The sequence below is a fragment of the Argiope bruennichi genome, chromosome X2 (assembly GCF_947563725.1).
Source record: "Argiope bruennichi chromosome X2, qqArgBrue1.1, whole genome shotgun sequence".
NCBI lineage: Eukaryota > Metazoa > Arthropoda > Arachnida > Araneae > Araneidae > Argiope > Argiope bruennichi.
Genome location: NC_079163.1, coordinates 67,998,634 through 68,020,646, shown reverse-complemented (window position 1 = coordinate 68,020,646; position 22,013 = coordinate 67,998,634). Strand labels below are relative to the sequence as shown.

Sequence of the window (22,013 nt, the reverse complement as noted above, 5' to 3'; positions counted from 1 at the left end):
GGACGAATTCGTAAAATGGCCCATCTAGCTCAAAGCGGTAGAAATGGTGGGGTTAAAATTTTCATTTCGTTATAACTTTCTTAATATTGAAGTTAGAAAAATAAATCCAGTTAGCTAGATTAGCGCCTCATTAAGGCAAACAACTTTTGTATTTAAAGTTTTTCGATAACTGCAATATCTTAATGGTTAGGGGCTGAAAAGTGATTTCCAAGCCTTAATTTTGACTGTTTCTAATATCAACAATTTCTGTTGCCAGATAGTAGCTTAGATGTAAAGGAATCTCCCTTCGCCTTCCAGCTTGACGAGAGGGATTTTTTAAAAGACTTCCAAAGCTTTAAGTATAATTTGTGAAAGAATATAAAAACCTTCAGTTAAAACACCAGATGTATTTTTTATGAATTGCCATCAATATTAATAAGTTTGGCATGATCTTATAATTAAAAAGTTGTAGTAAATTTTATGCTTAAAATTAAGCTGAATTTTAATTTCTTATAATGCAAAAGTTTCATTAATCAGTTCTCAATTATAATTTAATTGTATTTGTTTTTTATGCATCTCTTTTATGAATTAAAATTTATCTTTCAAGTTTTTTTAGATTAATATCTTATTTGGGAGATGCACTAAGTATATTTTAAAAGGGATCTGAAAATTTTGAACTATGGTAAAGTGGTTGGGGCAACACTTTAGCTGGCATCCTCCACTGAAAACTTCCACATCACACCAGTTTTCAGATGTTTGATCCCATCAGATTAAAAGTATATATATATATATATATATATATATATATATATATATATATATATATATATCCGTTACATTCCTGTGATTGTATTCATATTACTTTCTAAAAGATGAGATTAAAAAAAAAAAAAATGAAATAATGAAGCATGAACAAAAATTAGAAGCTGAATTCAAAATAAAAGTTTAGTTGTTATAAGGTAATCATTTTTCGAATTTTAAACTGTATTTCTTTATGTAATATAAATTAGTTCATGCCAAAAATAATACTTGCATATGTGCAATTTTTTTCTGAAAGTGTAATTTAAAGAATGTTTTCAAGCAGTAATTAGATAATTAAAGATTAAAGGGCTTGAGTCATTACCAAAATCATGTTTCTTTTATCTGTCTGTTTTATAGTAAGGGTTATAAGTGAATATGTCTTTTTATTTTTTTATAAATGATGGAATAAATCTGATAGTCAGTATAATCATAATTTTCAATTATGTTAGTGAAAAAATTTTTTCAAAGCACACTTTTTAAAGTGAAATAAAAGTCGAAATTTTTTATTATTTGAATTATTTTCTACTTTTTAGTGTTTTAATTTGTAACTCATGATTATAAATTGGAAATGATAACTTGCAGGTTCTGTACCTATGGATGAGAAACTATTTATAAATGCACTGCACATACGAATTAAAATTGTTTTTTGCAGGTTTAATCAAATTTGTTTTGCTTTTTTAGGAACTTTGAAATGTTCTTTTTGTATTTGAGAGTACTTATAAGAGATTAATGCTAATTTGTGAGGAATTTGTTTTTTAATTGAGATGAGTCTTTTTGTTTCCATTTCATTTGATTTAATTTGCTGGAGACATTATATTTACTGAATTTCTCAGTGCAATTAAACCTTTTGGCAAATTGTGATAAAAATTGAATTTCTTATCCTGACAAAATCCTTAAATTGAAAGATGCCTGACAAAATTTTAAACTAAAGTTTGCTACTATTGGAAATGTTTAAGCTGTTTATAACCATATTAATAAATTTCAAATTTTCATTGAAGATAATGAAGCACTTACTGCAAGTTTTGACTAATTATTTTTATAAGTGATGTCTGTAAAATTCCATATTTTATTTGATTTTACTCTTTTTTTTCAAATTAAATTAAATTATAAAATATTTATAGTAATTGTTTTTTTCTTCTTACCCCATCCCAATTAATTGCATGCATTTTAAATTTGTAAATATATAAATATTTGTTTTGAGGTCCTTTTAGCTATTTATGGAGAAATATTTAATTGAACTGAATATTTTTATTCAAGTAAACATGTATCAAAAAGTACAGCATTCACAAATCACATTATCGAAAAATAAACAGTTTCTTCATGCAACAGTTTTTAATAGTAGAGTAGAAACAAAATATTAAGTATTTTTAGAAGCAATGGAAACAATATGAAGCTAAATATTATTGAAAATTATATTAAAATTAGAGAAAAAAAATTTTGATAACTTAATTATTTATTTGTAAACAGAAAATAGCATTTTATGTGCAGATATTTTTAATTGTTGTGAGTAGTTGCTCTAGGTCTTATGTAAATAATCAATTTCAAGAGTTAAGGACTCAAAAAGTATGCCAGCAAGTACACAGTGGGGCCTGGCAGTCACCCTCCACAGTACTGATTCTGCTTAATTGCAGTGGTCATGAAAAATGGCCATTAGCACACTATACTTGTCTCTGAAAATAACATTTTATCGGAAGATTCTGTACTTGGAACTGTGTATTATCCTTATAAATATTATGAAATCTTCAAATCAGTTTTTTCTGAAGTTTATTATTAAGTGGCACCACTGATGGGGAATCTGATTTTAATTATATAATCAATCAACTGATAATTTATGCTCCAAAAATATTAAAATAATGCATTGTCATTGAGAGTGTATATAATTTCTGAATACTGTTATGTTGGGAAGTGAATAAAATTTCAATTACAAAATTCCATCTTGACAAACATAGAGTCATTTAAAGTAAAAGTGTATATAAAGCTACGTTTTCGATTTCGAATTATTTAATTAGTGTCTATTAAATTTTTTATTTCTACGAGATTATTTGGGAAAAAACCCTAAAAATTAATGTAATTTGTAAATAAACTGGTATTTACTGCTATATGTTACAATTAAAAATTGAAAATTTAAATTTATTTCCATGAAAGTTCACTCATCTTTAATATCAAACCGACTCATTTTTCAGCATCCAGTTTCATAGATTTTTATTTATCATGTTTTGTTTCTAACAGCATCATGATATGATCATGATTTGAAGTCTTTATTAAGCTGTGACCTATCTCCTTTTCATAGCCAATTTTATTATTACTCATTTCATAAGAATATAACTGATCATTTTTATTTCATTTTATGCAGTTAATTGTGAGCCTCATGCAATGCATCAAAAGGTGGAGGTGCAGTGGGTTCTACGGCAGACATCCTGTTATGAAGATTATTTAGCATCTGATGTATATGTAAGTTGAATTTAAGAAAAGATATTCTCATCTTTTTCGTTCAAATTATCTGTGATGATGATTTGTTTTTTCATAAATGTAGAACAAATATGTGCTATTGTAAACAGAGAGAAATGCAGAAATTTGGGCGGTAAGTAATATAATTAATCTTAGTAGCTACTGGAATTATGTCATTAATATTTATCCACATGGCTAAATCATATACTGCAAAGTTAACTTTCTCTGGAAAAACTGTGTTAATTGTAGTTCACATTAAAAGAAATATGTTAAATTTCAACAAACTTGATTATTATTGTAATTAAAAGAAGACATGAAACATCTGTCGAATGGATTTTTTATGATTGCTCATTAGGTAGGCACATGGTACAATTTATTTTATAAAACTTTTGATTTTTGCTTGGAATAATGAGTAATGCAACTCTTTAAAAGTTTCTTGGTAAGGAGTACAGAATTTTTCAATATTTCGCTTAAAGTGTAGTAAACTTTATGAAAGAGTCATCTGATGCTTTGATGCTGGACCAAATCGTTTTTCATTCACCTGTATTGTTCTTATGTTTGATATAATTAAATATAGTTTTCTTGTGAGCCACTTATCAGCTTAGCTCTAAAATTTCAATTTTCTGAGACAATATCAAAACTTTGTATCTTTTTGCTGTTTGAACTTTATGCTTTTTATAAGAGATCTTATTGAATTTTTGGAATTGAAGAAATAAAGTGGCAATGTGGCCGATGTTCAGCAATTTGCGACTTATGAATAAAAATCTAATGTTGGATAATTTAAATGGACACAAGTGTAACCACTTCATAAGGGCTGAAGAATTTTGGTTGCAATTCTAAATTGAACCCCAATTGCATTTGCTGTTTGACAGCAAAGTCTCTTGTCTATTTTCTTTTCTTATTGAAGTTCTGGTGATTTTTCTGTTATATCTTTAAAATGTTTTTTAGCTCCTTCACGATCTTGTAGGAATGATTCTTTTTTCAGCAATTCCGGGATATGTAAATCTTTTTTGGTATTCAAATTTATACACTTCTTAGAAATTAGAAATTTGTTGACAGAGTTCTTTGAAACATTCAAGTTCAGCATTCTTTGTAGAGTATGGACAAATCTGTACTACTTATCTTGATCTTGCTGAAAGATTTTGCCTGAAATTTGAATGGCAGTACTATGATTTTTTTTTCTATTTGTTTCATTAACTCTTGGAATCCTGGTAGTAATACTTGGAAATGAGATATTTTCTTTCTCTTAATGATCCTAAAATTATTTTGAATAAATGCAGTCCTTTTATTATGATGCAAAATACATTTCCAGTTACAATGTCTTGCTTCAATTTCTCAATAGCGTCTAGAGACTATGTCGATTTGACGGAATATAGGAAGGTGAATTTTGTAAAACCTTCTATTACAGTGAAAATATGATTATAAGTTTCGTTTGTAGGTGGCATGAAGCCTAAAAGATCATTATGATACATGCTTCCTTTATAATAAAATTAAAAAGTCCATCACCTTTCCGTTGCTTTTTATTTACAAGGACACACTTATTACAATTCAAAACATTTTCCATATACCTTCTAAAGTTTAGAAAAAAAAAGCTCTGCTTTACAATCTTCACAAACTTGGTAATATCTGAATTCCTTTTAGCGTATATATTTTTGAATATCTATTTACATTAGCTGATAAACAACCAATTTAATTTTATATAAGATATTATTCTTAACAATAGTCATGATTAATATATTTTCGAAATTTTTCTCATTAAATTGATATATTAATCACTCTTCTGGGAATTAAGAAATTTAGATGTTGTTTCATTGGTTGTAATATGTACTACAAGCGTTATAGTTTAAACAATTTAATGTTTCATTTGTTTACCTGAGCGATGCACGATTTCATAATTAAAGTTTCAAGAAGTAAAGACCATTTAGCAATTTATGTGTTAACTGTTTCTTACTCATAGTTTTGTAAAATACTGAACAATCAGTTTCTAATTAAAACTTTACTACCAACTAGGTAGTTCATAAATTTCCCTAAATCTTCAATAATTGCCCAAATTTCCATGTTCATAATTGGAGGTTTTTTTCTCTTGGGAATTGTGTTCTTACTCATTGAAATTTATCATCATGAGATTGTCGAAGAAGAATAGTGTCGTAACCAAATTTGCTGGTATCAGTATTTAATTCACTTTTGCACCTTGCTTATAAATGTGTATTTCAGAAAGTTAATGTTTCAAAATTTTAAATGCTGTTTGTTGTTTAGGGCCAAATTACATACTGTGTTGTCACCTTCAAATAAGTTACTCAGTGACTTAGTTATTACTGAATAATGTTGAATTATTTTCCTTAAATAACCAGAGAAGCCAAGAAAATTTTGTATTTAGCGCCTTTTGGTTTTTCAAAATTCTGAACTGCAATGGCTTTATCTAAAAAAGGTCTAGATGTACCATTTTTAATTATATGACATAAAAATTCAATCTTTGATTTCAGGAATTTACATTTATTTAAATTTTTAATTTCATGCTATATTCAGATGCAGGTTATAAAATTCAGGATACACGTTTTATTTCTCCCATCTATAGAGGGTGTAGTTAATGTTATCCATACAAATTATTACAGTGCTTCATTAAGAAAATTGCAAATTGCAAAGTTGATAAAACTCTGGAAAATTCTTAAGCTGTGGAAAATGCCAAATGGAACTATATTGATCTCATATTGCCCATGATAATTACAAATGTAGCAATTTTTTTAGAAATCTCTTCAATTTCCATGTGAAGTCCAATTTCCATGTGTGTTCCATGTTTTCATTCTGTTAATCAGTGGTTGAAAATAATTTAGTAAATTGCAATTGATTTAGAATTTCTTCTAACTGGGGTAATGGATTCATATTTTTAACAGTTTTAGTGTTTAATTTTTAGTAATCAATACAGATTTTTAAATTTTCATTTTTTTTACACAAATTATTACTGGGGAGCAATAACCAGAACAACTAATAATGGGTTATTGTTATCTATCATTTATATGCCCATTTATTTCCTGCTTTTTCTGGAAGAGAAAATCGTCTTGTCGAACCGCAGTAGCCTAGCAGTAAGGTCTTGATTTTAGGACCAAAAGGCCCCATGCTCGTAACTCGATTTCACTAAAGAATTATCTTGTACGCGGATCTGGTGCATGCCAGTTCTGACGTCATAAGCCAAACCTCTTCCCCTTGGTGAGGTGCGGAAGTTATAGTGAGGGTGCCAGCTCAGGTGTTTTCTTCTTCATCTGACTTGGGTTCAAAATTACGCGGTCCGTCCCAAAATAATCTTCGTATTTCTTCCAAACGGAAAGTTAATATAACTAAAGTAAACTTTTGACATATAGGAATGTCATCTTGAAAAACACTTCTCATATATAACTTAGTATCATTAGTTTTGTTGGATCAATTATTATTTATTAATCAATACTGAATATACATTTCTAATTCATTCGTTCTATTGTTTGATTAATTAATTATTTATTTAGAATATTTATGCGAATTTTTGAATAGCACCTTCTATAGCTGGAGTTTCCAGCTCTGGATATTACATCTATAATGTTGAATTATACAACAAAGGTTGAAAAAGTGGGATAAAAAATAACCTTTTAGGTACACATTTATTGGAAAAACTGTGGTTTTTGAAGCAAGTTTAATTTCTTATGCATGTAAAAGCAGTAGATATTATACAAGATTTCATTTATTTCATATTATTTATGCTGTATAATCGTTGTGTTATAACTTAAGGCAATTAGTATTACTACAAATTGAAACAAATGCATGACTTTCTGATACATCAAATGTACCCAAAAAGTTAATAACAATAATAAAATTGCTTTTAAAACTCTTTATTCTTATTAATTTAGAACACTTTTTAGTATGAGATGTAGGGAATTAGAAGATTAGTTATTTTAAATTTGTTCTGTTAGAATATGTTTAAAGAAAACATTAATTTTCACAAATGTAACTGTGAAAAAGTTTACCCGAAATTCTTATTCTTGAAGAGATTGATCATGCTGCTGCTAGACAGAAAAAATTATTGCACACTCTTTTGGGCTTTTGAATTTTTCAGGATTCGAACTTTGAAGTACAATTCCATTATAAAACCCTTTAGTATATATTTTCTCTCCAGAAAGTTAAATAAATTCATGAGAAACCAGCGTTGGATAATCAATAACCATTTAGCGGAAACAGAAACATCGTGTGTTTCGATCGAAATGCAAAGAAATCTTGTAAATAAACGTTATATTTCATAAACTCGAATACAAAGAGAAAAAAAAATTCTACAAAATAAATATTAAATTTAGCAGTACATGCAATTAATGTTTTGTTCATAGGTACGTTATCTGCAAATGATAACTTATAATTAAAAGTTGTTAAAATTAAGGAAATATGGACTAAAAACTGAATTTATATCATTGAAAAGATAATATTTGAAATTTTATGATATAAAAATTATTTTAGTTCGATCATATTTTTAGAAGTTATCACTAAAAATTTCATTTTTAAAAAAAAGTTTCATTTGATTTTTAATTAAAATTCTGAAAAAATCATTTCATGGTACACATTTTCGCTCTCCATTTCGCTCTCCATAAATATATTCGGAGTAAATATATTAAGTCAAACAGTTTTCCTTGCATTACACAAACAAACAATAGGCACATTCTTTTTCACTTTTTGCGTTAGTAGAGCCAGATCAATAACAATTCAGAGGATTAGTGCTGTTCCTTATGGACAACTTTTTCTTTGGAAAGACAGCATTCAATCATATCACAAAGATGTTTGAAAACCAGATTCTATAATTTCGTTTAAAAAGGTTTTATTGAGCTTGTTCACAAAATTTCATAAATTAGTATCTTAAATTCTTTAAAAGTGCTTAAATAAGAAATTGTCACAATTGCTTGTTTGGAAATTTGATAGATTAAAAAAATATGCAGCTAATATACATTCTATTGATCTCATTAATAAAATTTAAAATATATATGCAAATCAGTGCTTTGAGAATAATTCTTAAGTATGAATTTTAATGGATAAATTATCCTTACTTTTTTATATAAGGGAAATCAAAATATTAAAAAGTTGGAATCGATTATTTTTACACTTTACAAAACAAGTAGAAGCATTTTTCTCCATGCTTTACTGTGCTCCTTAAAAATAGGAATCGCATTTTATTATTAATTATTTTCTAATTAAAAAAACGCCGATATTCAGTCTATGTGAACACAGAATTTATTATATTTTGTTGCCTCGTATACCATGAGATATCCTTATATACATTTTGAATTTTATCAATATATTGTCTTTTATTCTCTAAAAAGATCCAAAAATTCCCAAACATACCTCTCATTCTCCATTGAGACACAGATCTTTGGAAAGGGATTTAAGGAACCCTTTCACAGATGTGGTTTTCCTCATCAGATCATCTTAAAATGAAACATATTTTATCCTAGAGAAAGATCGAGTTGGTCCCAAGTTATGAAATGGACTGTGTGTTCTCTCATATTTGATTGGAATAATTTTTATTTTTAAGAATCTGCTGTATAAGAATTTTTTAAAAATGCACCTCTTTCTTATGTGCTACTAATTGATTCCTCAATTTTGTGCCTTTTAGTGATGGCTTTGAAAGTATTTGCTGTACTTGCCTCAGTCTTTTTATGTCAGAGTTATTGTAATACTATTCTATGAAGAAATTATTAAGTTGTGCAGAAAAATCTAAAATGTTTTAATTTATGCTTAATTATTGAAATTTCGACTTTATAAATTATGTTCTATGTTGATATATTTATACTGTAGCCTATAATTTTAATATTCAATAAAAAACGTTTTCTTCCTTTTTCCTTTTAACTATCAGATTAATCATTTTTTCCAGACTCAGGATATACTCAGACAGTACTTCATTTGCCCTATGAGTACAAACTCATTCCCCAATATACGATTTTTTATATCTAAGCCTGTCATTCTTGAATGTTCTAATCGGATACATTTAGAAGTAAGTATTATTTTATTTTATATGTGCAGATGCATTTACTTAAATAATAACGAGCACACTAACAGTTATTCCCCACCTATTGCTCCATAAATAATAATTTACTAAGTGATATTATTTTTGAATATCATTAAAATATTTTATCTCTAAAAATGATTTTTTGTGAGAGCGCTTTGCTTTTTAAGGAATTTTTATAAGTTTAGTTTTCCTATTTAAATATATTTAAGTAAAAGAATCTTTGTATTGTGTTATGGTTATTTTCTTCCTGACAGAATACTTTGTGCTAGATTTATTTCCCATTCAGCAATCTTCTTTTACAGTCTTAATCCTATAAAAAATTAATAAACACTATTGCCATGACACCGGGAGAACCCGTAAAATAAAGGGGATTAAAAATCATCTAAAAAACAGGAATATGCAGAAAAATTTGAAAATTTCCATAAAAACCGGGGAAATACTGGGGACTAAAAATTTTTTCATTTAAAAAAATGTCTATCTCTAAACATTGCGAAAATAAAATATCGTAGCCAGTTATTCCAAAAACAAAATAATACCATTCCGATTGTGTAATAGCGGAAGCCCACCCCATTTCTTCCCGCTCCCCTTATTTTCTGTATAGATAAGTCCAGTTTCGTTTTGAGTGGCAGTTCTTTTTCCATGAGATTCTCGAATTGCAATTAATGATCAGGCGAGAGAATAGAATAAATTTCTCTGGCGGGAATAGCTATAATTCAATGTGCGGAACCATCGTGGCAGTGTTGTCACTCATACGTCAGTTTATTGAATGCTTTGTTTATTGTTTGAGAAATTGTGAGCTTATTCAGAGAAGGTGATAGGATTTTTTTAAAAAACCAATTAACTACTCAATATCCGTATTTAGTGCGGATTCACGGATAAAAATGTTATTCTTAACTGCTGAATGGGTTAGAGATGTTCTGCAAAATCCGTTTGCTGCGTACTGATCGCTTTGTAAGAAGATAAAGAGCTTAAGTAATATGAAAAAATAGTCATATTAGTCACACCATAGGAGGAAAACATACAAAATTGCGTGCCGGTTCCAAAAAGTCATAATTGATATCAGACTTTGTATCGAAAAGGAATATAGAAGATGATATGTCAAGTACGAAAACGTCAAATTTGATGTCCGAAAATAAGCCGCTTTCGAACTTCCGAGTTCAGAAAAATCATTTAAAGCTGAATTTCTATGGGCATTAAAACTTTTTGCGTCTCGTTCATCCTTTAATGATAAATCGGAAATATTTTCATGTATTGATCATTTATAGTGAAATAGCCAAAAAATGCTTTGATGAAGTTTTGAATCGCATTTCATAAAAATAGCAAATGGAGCTTTTTATAAGATATTGATGTGAATCAACCAAGAGTCTGCACAAGATATTGGAATTCAGTAATTTTAAGGCATGCCACTATGCAAGAAATGTTTGAGAATTTTAAGGAAGTTATATTATCTCTTTGGCATACAATTACTTTTACAAGTTAATATGGATGTATCAAATGTAAATTTTTAAAAATTAAAACATCTCAAAAAAGATCTCATCTCAACATCTTTGAAATGTGCGAAACTGACCATAAAATTTTAGATCTAGGTACTTGTGAGCTACATGTATGCCATGGAGCGTTTTAGTTTGAACATAAATCTACTGAATGGGAAGTAAGAATTAGCCTAAGAGCAATGTATAGAATATTTATAGTCTTGCTAAACGTGTTCATTTCCTGGAAGTTACTGGTTCTTCTTTTTTATTCTTTCCCTGTTTAGAAAGAATATCCAAATATCAGTGTTTGTGAAATTATTCTGAAAGTTTTTGACAACATTAAAGAATAAATAGATTTCAATAAATTAAAACTTTTCTTGGATCTGTCATGACTGACAATATTATAAATGTTTATCAAAATAATTTGATTCTAATTAAAATTGGCTTCTCTTATATTGTTAATATTCATCAACCATTTCTTTTTTTAAAAAACACAGACATCTGAACCAATAGTGTCTTTCTTATATGAAAATCTTTTCATTCTTATGAAACAATTAAGGAAAAGTATTTTCAAAAGAAGTATTATCGAAGAAGCAAAAACATTAGATAGCTTATTTTTGATAAAGCTTGATGATGCTAAAACTGAGACTGAGAAAAAAAAAACTATCGATATTGGAATAAGGACTACAAGTTACTTTATAACTAACAGAGTTACTGAAATTAAAAAGAAAAGATGCTTTTTAGTTGAATGTTTTATGTTTGTGAAAAATACAATTTAAAAAAAATATGTGATTTATTTAAAACAAACTAGCATATAACTAGCCACACCTAATATTTTAATCTAACATATAATTTTATCTAGCTATTATAGGGAAACATTTTCATTGTATGCTGTGTTGAGATAAGTGGGGTATTTGTAGATAAAAGTTCTATTTAGTGATATTTTACAGAATGAGGAGGAATAAGAAAGCATCGGCATATCTGATGTTGCAAGGGTAGAGAAGCATGCTATGGAATTTTATCATCAAACGTATCACAGGACTCTTATATTAAAGAGAAGAACTAATGTTTGTGTATTTGATTAAAATAAGATGAGAACTTTTGAGGTTCATTGGGGTAGCAATTCTTGTTGGAATGTTTCTTATTTCAACCACTTTTTACTTATCAATAAGAGATTACAAATTTACATCAATTTAGCATATTTGGCCGGTTATAAATAATTTATTGTGCAGGGTGCTGGCTTAAATTTCATTCAATCCCCTTTCCTGAGAGTATGAGATTTAAATGGGCACCTTATATAAAGAATGAAGGAATTTTCAAATAACAAAAGTAACAAGTAAGTTGAAAGTAGAACACTCGATATAAGTTATTTAAAATTAGAAAATGTAAAAATCTGTTCTAGCAGAAAATGCATCAAAATTCTCTAACTAGTATTATTTTCTTAGTTGCAATTTAATATAATCATTTATATAAATATGTTAATTGTGCATATCATTTAAACAGGAACTGATTATTAGAAGTTGCAAACTCCTGTTTTTAATCAATATGTTTGATGTTTTAAATCAATATATTCCTATTTTCTTCAAGAAAGATTTTATTATTACTACTGACAGATTCAAAAAAATAAACTGTAAGGAATTAGTATATGTATTTAAAGATTTTGTAAAATATTTTTGGTCAATATCTAGCTATGCATCATTCATTTCGAATTAACAATGTAGATATTTAAGTTTCCTTGCCTCAAATGAAGGGCTAGAGATTTTTAATTTTTAGCAATATCAGAAATATGTTCAAGAGTATTATGATTATCAGACAGGTTATATTAGAAATTGTTACAAATCTTTTGGATGAATTTATAATATATTAACAGTTGAAAATATAATAATAACAGTTGAAAATATAACTATAATCAAAAAATAATTAAAACTATATAAGTATGACAGGGTGGCGACAGAATCTGGAAATGAGGAAAAAGTCATAGAAATTCGTAAAAATATCTAAAAAGCAGGGAAAATTGTCGACACCTGCATTTTGCGCTAAGTATGCGCATGATTGGCGATTTCGCGCTATAATTTCTCTACATCCGAAACCTAATGTCACCAAAACGATCTTAATAATAGCAACCTGAGAAAGCTTTTTGGCAAGGGTATAACGACTTTTTGGAATCTCATTATTATAAGAAAAAGCTGAATAATATTGCTAACAACGACTCGTATGAAAGTTTCGTCAAGATTATTTTTCACTTTTCAAAAACAGCGAGTGGGAATAAATTTTGTTTCGATCTTCTTTCAGTTCAAAATTTTGCGACGTTGCCATATCGTAATTAAAGATGGTAATGATACTTTCTCATGGCAACAGTAATGCTGAAAGAAGATTTTCAGTCAATAAATGTTGTTTATGGGATAATATGAAAGAACAAACATTCATTGGAAGAAGAATTGTTTATCATAACATTCAAGCAAATCGTGGAATAAGTAATTTTGAAGTGTCAAAGTGGTTTTAGGTGTGAGAAATTTACAGTCCAAATATGAAGAGTATAAAAGGATGAAATGAAAGGAGAGAATTAAGCGAATATTTGAAAAGGAAAACGGGAAGCAGAATATTGGATTAAAAAAAAAAAATCTCAATACAACTCAAAAAGAAGGTTTTAAGATTTGAGAAAGTAATAGTAAATCACAAAATTTGCAGAAAGAAGCCTTTAAATTTTTAAAAATTAACTTAACGCACAACTAGTTGTTTTAAATAAGGTATTTTTAATTAATATTTTAATAATTGATATTTCAGTTCTAAAATTAATTATTATTTGTAATTTTTTGTATTTTAGGTGAAATAGGCAAGCATTTGTTACTCGAGTTATTATCTTTAAATTAGTATCTTAATTTATAACATTATTTGTAATAATAAATGGAATTAAAAACTTTTATTCATTTATATAAAGTTTCATAAGTTTTTGATAAGAGTAAATAATTTCTTAAGATTTGTTTTAAAAAAATATTTGAAATAATATTTTGGCAGTTTCTTTTTTTTTTTTTTTTTTTTTTTGGAAATCTTTCTGAGATATATATGATAAGTTATATATACTCATACTATTTTTATATATATGTTGCAACATGTAATTATCCTACTTATGCAAAAAACACTAATTCATAATTTAATTTTTAAAGTGTGAACACCTTTACTATTAAAATAATTTAACTTGGGTTGTAAAGAAGGGGTTGTAGTTTTAATATTTCTTATAATTCTTATGCTAAGCAAAGTTTTTTTTTTTTTCTTTTTTCCCCTTATTGAAAAATGTAATATACTGGTTTAATAGTTTTTTTTTAGGATGTTCATTCCATTATTTATAAATTATATTTCATAAGAAAATATTATTTTTTCATATTAAATAATTCATAAAAAGGATTTTAATAATGTGTATTGTACACATATAATGATTCTGAATAGGAAGAAGGCCAAGATAATATAATTAGTAGCCTTAAGTCAGGGAAATGCTGCATGTTTAAGTGCAATTTTTTTCACAGCTTCTGTAGCCAGCATGTATGACTTGAAATTTGGAATTGTTCATGAATAGGGTTTGACCCGGTTTTAAAAAAATCGGTTTTTTAAAGTAAATTTGTCACATTCGAAAACCGGTTTTTAAATTAAGAAAACCGGTTTTAAGAATTTATATTATTATGTAAAAAATAATTTTGAACTTATTTGATTTGCTATTCATTCTATGCAACGGGCAGCAAACACATTTTTTCAACATTCCAAGTTGCGATGGTCAGTGCTTGTGCACTGCACAGTTACGCCACGAATTCGTCAATTCATGTTTTTCATGAACATCCCTTTTCACTTTTTTTTCTAGGAGAAACAAAAGTTTGATAAAGTTCATCTCTTGCTTCTCGTCGGATGTTTTGTCTATCTGTATGAAGTCGGTACTAATAGAAACGTCAGAAATTTGACTGGCTCGTTTCGAAGAACGTGTGAAATGAATAAATAATTCCCCGTTTTCTACTTCTTGATCACAGTATTTAATGATATATAAAATTTTCTTCGTACCACTCCTGAAAGCTTTTTTACACCACTTGAACTAGCCATATCAATACGAAATATTCAGTTAAAATAAAATGCGGTCAGAAATGACATAACACTCACATACACATGACAAAAAAAAAAAAAAAAAATAGAACTAAAAAAGTATCTAATGCGAGAAATCCAAGGTTAAATGTGCCCATCGTTCCGCGTCTCACCCCTTAATGAAATGGAATTGTCGAAATGTGGTCTCAGAATCCGATCCGTTTCGAGTAACGACAGGTTTGCTTAATATTGTGAAAGTGAAAACTGGAAACAAAAATATGAAGTAGTTATATTTGGTAAAAATAACGTAAGTATTAAGTATGTTTAATTTTTATGTTTATATTTTCTATTTTACATTTTAAAATTCAAATTTTATTATATAAATTTCTTCTATCAAAAGTTAGTGTAAAATAAGTTCTGGCTTCTGTTTAATGGAATTATAAATAAAACACTGGGTGTTAAAATATTCCATATTTTCTTTCGCAACGTTTTAACATAAATTATGTCTTTAGCAAGCATCGGAATTAGATTAAGAAGTTTTTTTTCCCCAAAATTCCTAGAAAATGTGTAGATTAGATTATTTTAAATTGCATTAATATTAATAGTTAAAATAATAAAATTGTAAAATAAACGTCAAAAATATTTATTCAATAACTTTAATTTCATTTTTAGATAAAAATGAGTAAGTCGGAAGTTTGGGATAGTTTCAAAAAGTTCGGAATAGTCAAGCCAATCTGAAATCATTGTAATAAGATGTTGAGCTGCAAAGGATCATCTACGAGCAATCTACATAAGCATTTGAAAGCAGTTCATAAAATAATTGTTGGAAATAAAATAATTGTTCGGTTTCTTGAAGACATTGAAGAAAAACTTACATATCCAAAGACACTGAAAGCTGAATTTTCATTATATGAACAAACGAATAAAAGAACAAAAAACTTAGATTTGTAATTTGATGCCAAACTCAGTAACTAGTGAAGGAGTATTTTCAATTTCAGGCAATATTGTGTCCAAAATAAGAACGAGACTTAGCCACTGTTCAGTAGATATTTTGTTTTTTAAAATTCTATTTTCTTAGGAGAAATTGAAATTAGTGAAAATAATATAAATATTATTTGAAATTTTTGTTTGAGTTTTCGTTATTTTGTGTAAGTAATTGTATATGTAATGTACGTAACATGTTGTTATTTTATATAAATTAAAATTAAATTTTTTAAAAAAATAGAATAGAAAAAAATATTTTATTTTTCCTTATTCAATTTTTCTTTTGACAAAAATTCGAAAACCCGCTTAAACCGGGTTTTTTTTGGAAATATCGAATTTGAAAACTGGTTTTTCAAAAAGTCGGTTTTTGTATAAACCCTATTCATGAACTTAATCTTGAGTTCAGCGTATTAGTTTGAAAATGTCTTTTATTTTTTCATTCTAACATTATTTTTCATTTCTTTCTTTTTAGTATGTGAATGCTTCATTTGTTACTTTCACTGATAAGGTAAGATATTTTCTTCTGTATATTTTGTTTAAATTCATTATGAAATTTCAATATCTTTAGCAAAAAATGAGGCAAAGGTGTCAATGAAGGGTTAATTGATTATTATTATTATAGATGGAAATTCCTCCTGAATGCGAAAATAGCATTCTTACTCCAGTTCCAACTGTTTGGATAGAAGAGAATAAAAATACTGAAAACTCCATTTCTTCTAAAATTCTTGTCATAGAAGTATGTTGGATAAGTGTATAAAGTTTCATCATTTTGTATTATATTGTTCATATGATATTTCCAATTAGATATTTCGTTATCTTAAAATCATTAAAAGCCATAAAAAAGTAATTATAATTTGTGCCAGGTTTGTGGTATTTATTTTCAGTTCCATTTAAATATTCCAGCCAAATTTGACAAATATAATCTAAATAATTTATGAGTTTCTTAATTTTTTTATAAAATTAATTTATTATTATTTATTTTTGGTATTTATTAATTCTGTTGTGGAATATGTAAAAATAAATATCTTAAATAAAACTAAAGACTCTGCAAAATGCAATTATTTTTAATTTATTGAAAAAAAGAACAAAATACCAAATTCTTGTATGATGTTAGAAGATATAAGGCATTTTTAAAAATTAATGCTGAACTGAAATATATAAAAAATTCAAGGTATCCTTTCTAATAAGGAATTCCATCTAATATAAATCTCTCAGCTACAAATTGTACATTTTCAGTTATTTATAAGTCATGTTATCTGAGATGCATTGTCATAACATTTTGAAAAACCATCTGTAAATCTCACCTATTTTATTTTGCTAATTTTACTCTTGAAACAATTTTTTTCCATAAAAAAATTTAAAATATTTCGAATTTAATAATATATTAATATTTCTGAACAGTGAAACTGAAGTAATTTTTCAAATGTATATATGCCAGCCAAATCTATCTTATTTAAAAGGCACTATTTTTTTGTTTATTTTTGAATTTAACTTCTGAAATATTGTCAGTAAAATTCGCAAGGCGGACCTACTTTTGAAAGTGCTGAAAACTGTAGAAACAAACACTAAATATAAATTTAGAGCGTATGAGCTTCCACTATTTATTTGTTATAACTCGATTTAAAAAACAATAATACAAGGTTTTGCCAACATACGAAAGAAAAAGTTTAACGCCATGTTGAAGCCTTCATTTTGTTGATTGCTGCCGCCTTCGTGATGTGCGCTTTGCACACCCAACAGTAATGGAATTTGGTCTGCCAATAGTAATGGAATTTGAAGATATAGTATACTTGCTTGAAAAAAAAAAAATTCGAAAACTGCTTGGTTATTAAATATATTACTGAATAAGTTATACAAATAATTCGTTTATTTATTTACTACATACGACTTTACTCAAATATCTTCCAGAGCATTTTATTCTACATAGTTATTAGCGGTAAGATGGGAGCATGTATTCATGCACAGTTTTAACAAAATATCACTTCGTTTTTTGGATGCCTCTGGTTTTGATGAGAGATTTTTTCCATTCGTATACCTTGTCACACGAACGATTTTGCATTTCCATTTTCATCTAAAAATGCTACTGTAACGAAATAATAATTAAAAAAAAGAGATAAATTAATGCTAAGTGAAAAAAAGTTTGATGTAAAATGTATTTGCTATAAATTTTAATGAGATATTTTAAAAGACATTAGTTTTCTCATTTTAGTTTTCAAATTTTCAAGGATTTAAAAGAAAAGTGAAAGCTTTTATGACCTCAATATTATTTTACTTACCCTCTTTCAGGATCAGGAACAATATTTTATGAAACACTGGTTTAAAACATGTTTCTTTTTCTTTCTTTCTTTTTTTTTTACGATATAAGATTTAATGCATAGTATATTTTTACTCCTTGCTTCGATTAAAAAAAAAAACTTTGCTGATTATTCTTATCAACGAATTAATTTTTTAAATTATGCATCTGTTGTTTGTATGTGGAAAATAATGTAAATTTGTGCTTATTTCTAGAAAAATGTTACCAATGCCCCATTGGTCACTAATCAAAGTACTTTTTCAGCAAATGCAGGTAAAATTTACCTTTGCTTATTTTATATATTCTATAATTTTTATTTTGCATTATTATTTTCTCTGTATCATTGTAGATATTAATCTAAAGAAATTTTTTCAAAAAGTATTGTAAATGTGGACATCTGGAAAATCATAGCTTTTAAAATATCTGCTATTAGTTTTTAGTTCGTTTTAGCTTATTTTTAGCTTTATATTCTTAAGATTTGATTTATCAATTTTAAAGGAATAATTTAACAGAGAATTTCATATTTATGCATCAAGTGTATGCAAATATAAGTATTTTATGTATAAACAAGGAACTTTTAGTTTTTATTCTTTTTAAATGCTGCCTTCATTAAAATTTATGACAGACTTTTGAGTGTATCTTTTTCCATCAAGATAAGAGCACTTAAAGTTATATGAAAAATGTGTTTATTTTAATCAGTCTTATAATTTTATTTATCCGTTTGGGTTTTCATGGATGTACAAAAATAGTTTATTTAATATTTCCTGTACTAAAATATCTTTTTATATTTAATGTAAGTGTTTTAAATTTATTATTAATACTTTTTGACTTCTCTGTAAAATTTTTACGGATTGCTTTAATTTGTATTCAGAGTACTATTTCAGTTATTCAGTTTTGCTATTCTGCTCTTGTTATCAATTTAAATGAATATTACTTCAAACAGATGAGGTTAAATAATATGTTATTTATTAAAATGTTTTAAATAAGTAACGCCAATTATTATTGAAAGTTTAGGAGATTTAAAAATGTTTAGTGTTGAAACATTTATTAAAAAAAATGTAGAAAAAAAAAAGGTTTTTAATTAGGAAATTTTTTAAATTTGTAGCAGTGTAAATTTTTTTTTTTTTTTTAGTGTCCATTGTGTCCCATTTGATTTTTAAGATCTCAACTGCTGGTATATTTTAAGAATGTTAGTATATATATATATATATATATATATATATATATATATATATATATATATATATATATATATTGACATCAACATACAAATATGTTTTGCTTTAAAATATTGAACAAATGCATAAAAGTGATGAAATTTTCTGTGTTATACTACTTTTAGGTGCCCAAAATAGAAGTAAGCGTTCAGCATATCCTCAAGATATAACATCTGCAAAAATGAATTTTGCTCGCATAAATAATAAAAATGAATCACTTTCCGATCAAGATTCCCTTGGTCATCTATATGGGCCGTTTTCTTCTGCAAGCAGTGTTAAAGTAAAAATTCCTGTTTTGTATAATTCTATTATTTTTATTCATGCTTGCATTTCAAATGAAAATGTTGATTATTTAATAAGTTATTTCTGGTCTTTGGAAGTAGCTTTGAAATAATTATTGAAAAGTCCATTGTTTTGTTTGCTTATTCTTTGAAATCTCAAATAAAAATTAGGCAAAAAATTAATTAAAAAACGAATGCAGATAATGGAGTTTGTCCTGTGGTTACAGCAGAAACTAAGTATACACAGGTTCTCATTTTCAAAAAAAGACTACCATTCAAAGAGCTGTATCTTTTACAACTTTTAGTTTTTGAGAAAATAGTGATGGCGTCAAATCCTGCTTAAAAGTAACTTTATTAAAATCTTTAGAATTATTACTAAATTTCTACTAAGGCATGATAATTTTTTTTTTTTTTTTTTGCTAATGATTAAGAATAATTGATGAATTTTTAATGCAAACAATATGGCATACATAGCAACAAAAGCTGTTATTTACTGAACGCCAAAAAATTACAGTTAATTGATTTCAAATTACTTCAAGGCTTCAATGAAGATGATTTAATGATTTTTGTTGGCCGAAGCTTGAGACAAAACAAAGAAAACGAAATATGAGATTGAACGAATTTTTTTCCAGGACATAATTCTCTATCATAAATATTTTATATTTTTTTTAGCAAGATGTGAGAAATGTCATGATTTCATTGCAGCTGATAAAGAAAGTGCTAGAAAGATTGAATAATGCAAAAAGTTTAATTTTATGGCCAATTTGCTACTTACATGTGCAATAAGTTTATCCTGTATCCTGCTTTGAATCTATTTAGTGATTGTAATAATATCTGGGAAATTTCCAAATGTAACTTGATATTTGCTCCAATTATGATTTTCTGAGCTTTTTCGGGTAAATTAAGCCGTGACAACTATATGTGTTTTCCTCAAAATGTGAGAGAAAACTAACATTATCACTAGTATGAAGTACACTCATGAAAACTTCAAGCTGAATGCTCAGAGAACAAAGGAAAAACAACCATCACTGATTGAGATAATTTATAAAATCAAGTCCTATTCACAACAGAAGTATAGTTTATGCTGCTTGTACATTTGTTAAGACTGCACTGATAGATTGGGCTCTGTTCATCTTTCTATAGCTTGCACAATCATATATTAATTTTCAATATAGCCATTTTGAATTGCTACCCTTGTGAACATTATGCTTTGGGTTTATCACCACATTTCATCTTTAAATAATGTACTTTTGTGACCAGTTGTGTTTGTCATCGTTTTATGAATGTTTTTTCTGCAAAAAGCATGAATCGTATAGAAGTATATTCTTTGGATGATTTTTGTCCTTTAAGGATGAAGAATCAACCTATGCTGAGTTTATGTTGTAAGTATGAGATACCCCCATCTGAGTGCTTTCAGTTGTCACAGCTGATATGTGCTTGACAACTAAAGACTGTGTCTAATTTAAGAAAGATCCTAAATGGAATAATTTATGGAAGAAAGTATATTAAATAAAATATGAAGTGCAAGCTTTATATCGAAATTAATATCGCATTATGGCCTAAAATTAGTCTCTTCATTCAAAATTCTACTTCACCATATACTGTTTTGTCAAGAATGATGCATTTTTATATTTTTTATGCTATAAATAATAAAAATTGGTACTAGTTACCTGACACATTTAAACCAGCATTGTTAGTTAATTTTGAATAGTATAGTATTTTTAAAATTATTTAATAATGAAATAAATTTCAATTAAAGTTGAAATGTAAGAAAATTTCTGAACTATATTCCTCCCATTGCTCCATTCTGTGGAATGTGTCATATTGTCTGTTGATAATCATACTGATGAAATGTTTGAAATTCATCATATGGAGAAAATGGCATTTCAAGAGTCGCCCTTTTCCACATAATACTTTCCGGAGACAAAGAATGAAAATATTCTTTTGCCTGTGAAAAAGAATTCATTTGAGTATTATTTGATGAACTCCAAATCGATTTTTTGGAGCTTTGCCAGTATGATTCTCAACGGGAGATATTTAAACAAAAATTTTATGTGCTCTTCAGATATATTGATGAAAATTGTTATGGCTCTTGTATTGTGCATACATTTCATTTTAAGAATGGATGCTCTAATTGAGGTTTCAAACTATATTTTAAAAAAAATCACAATTGGGCAAATATATTTCGCATTCTACAATAAATTCTTTTTTTCGAAAAAAAAAATATTTAAAAATATATAAAAATATTTTCTAATTCCATAACATACCATGATATATAAGTTATAATATTCCATGCCTATTTATGTAAAATATTTTACGTAGTTTTAAAGGCGAGTTGCTGTGTGATTAGATTTTCTTTAAATCAACAAATTGATTGCTTTTATTTTGTTTCTCCCAATAAACTGCATTACATTTTAATCTACTTTATATTCCTGTTTTATTTCTCATTTTAAGAAGCTTATC

The 22,013-nt window shown here is 27.2% G+C and overlaps 1 protein-coding gene across 1 annotated transcript in view; it reads left to right on the top strand.

Annotated features, from left to right (window-relative positions):
* LOC129960266 (transmembrane protein 87A-like) overlaps window positions 1-22,013 on the top strand; it is a 51,611-nt gene that overhangs the window by 10,941 nt on the left and 18,657 nt on the right. The window contains exons 3-8 of the mRNA XM_056073554.1: window positions 3,134-3,231; window positions 9,107-9,226; window positions 16,232-16,267; window positions 16,382-16,495; window positions 18,268-18,325; window positions 19,395-19,549. Of these exons, the coding sequence (XP_055929529.1) occupies window positions 3,134-3,231; window positions 9,107-9,226; window positions 16,232-16,267; window positions 16,382-16,495; window positions 18,268-18,325; window positions 19,395-19,549 (581 nt within the window). The remainder of the gene's footprint in view (window positions 1-3,133; window positions 3,232-9,106; window positions 9,227-16,231; window positions 16,268-16,381; window positions 16,496-18,267; window positions 18,326-19,394; window positions 19,550-22,013) is intronic.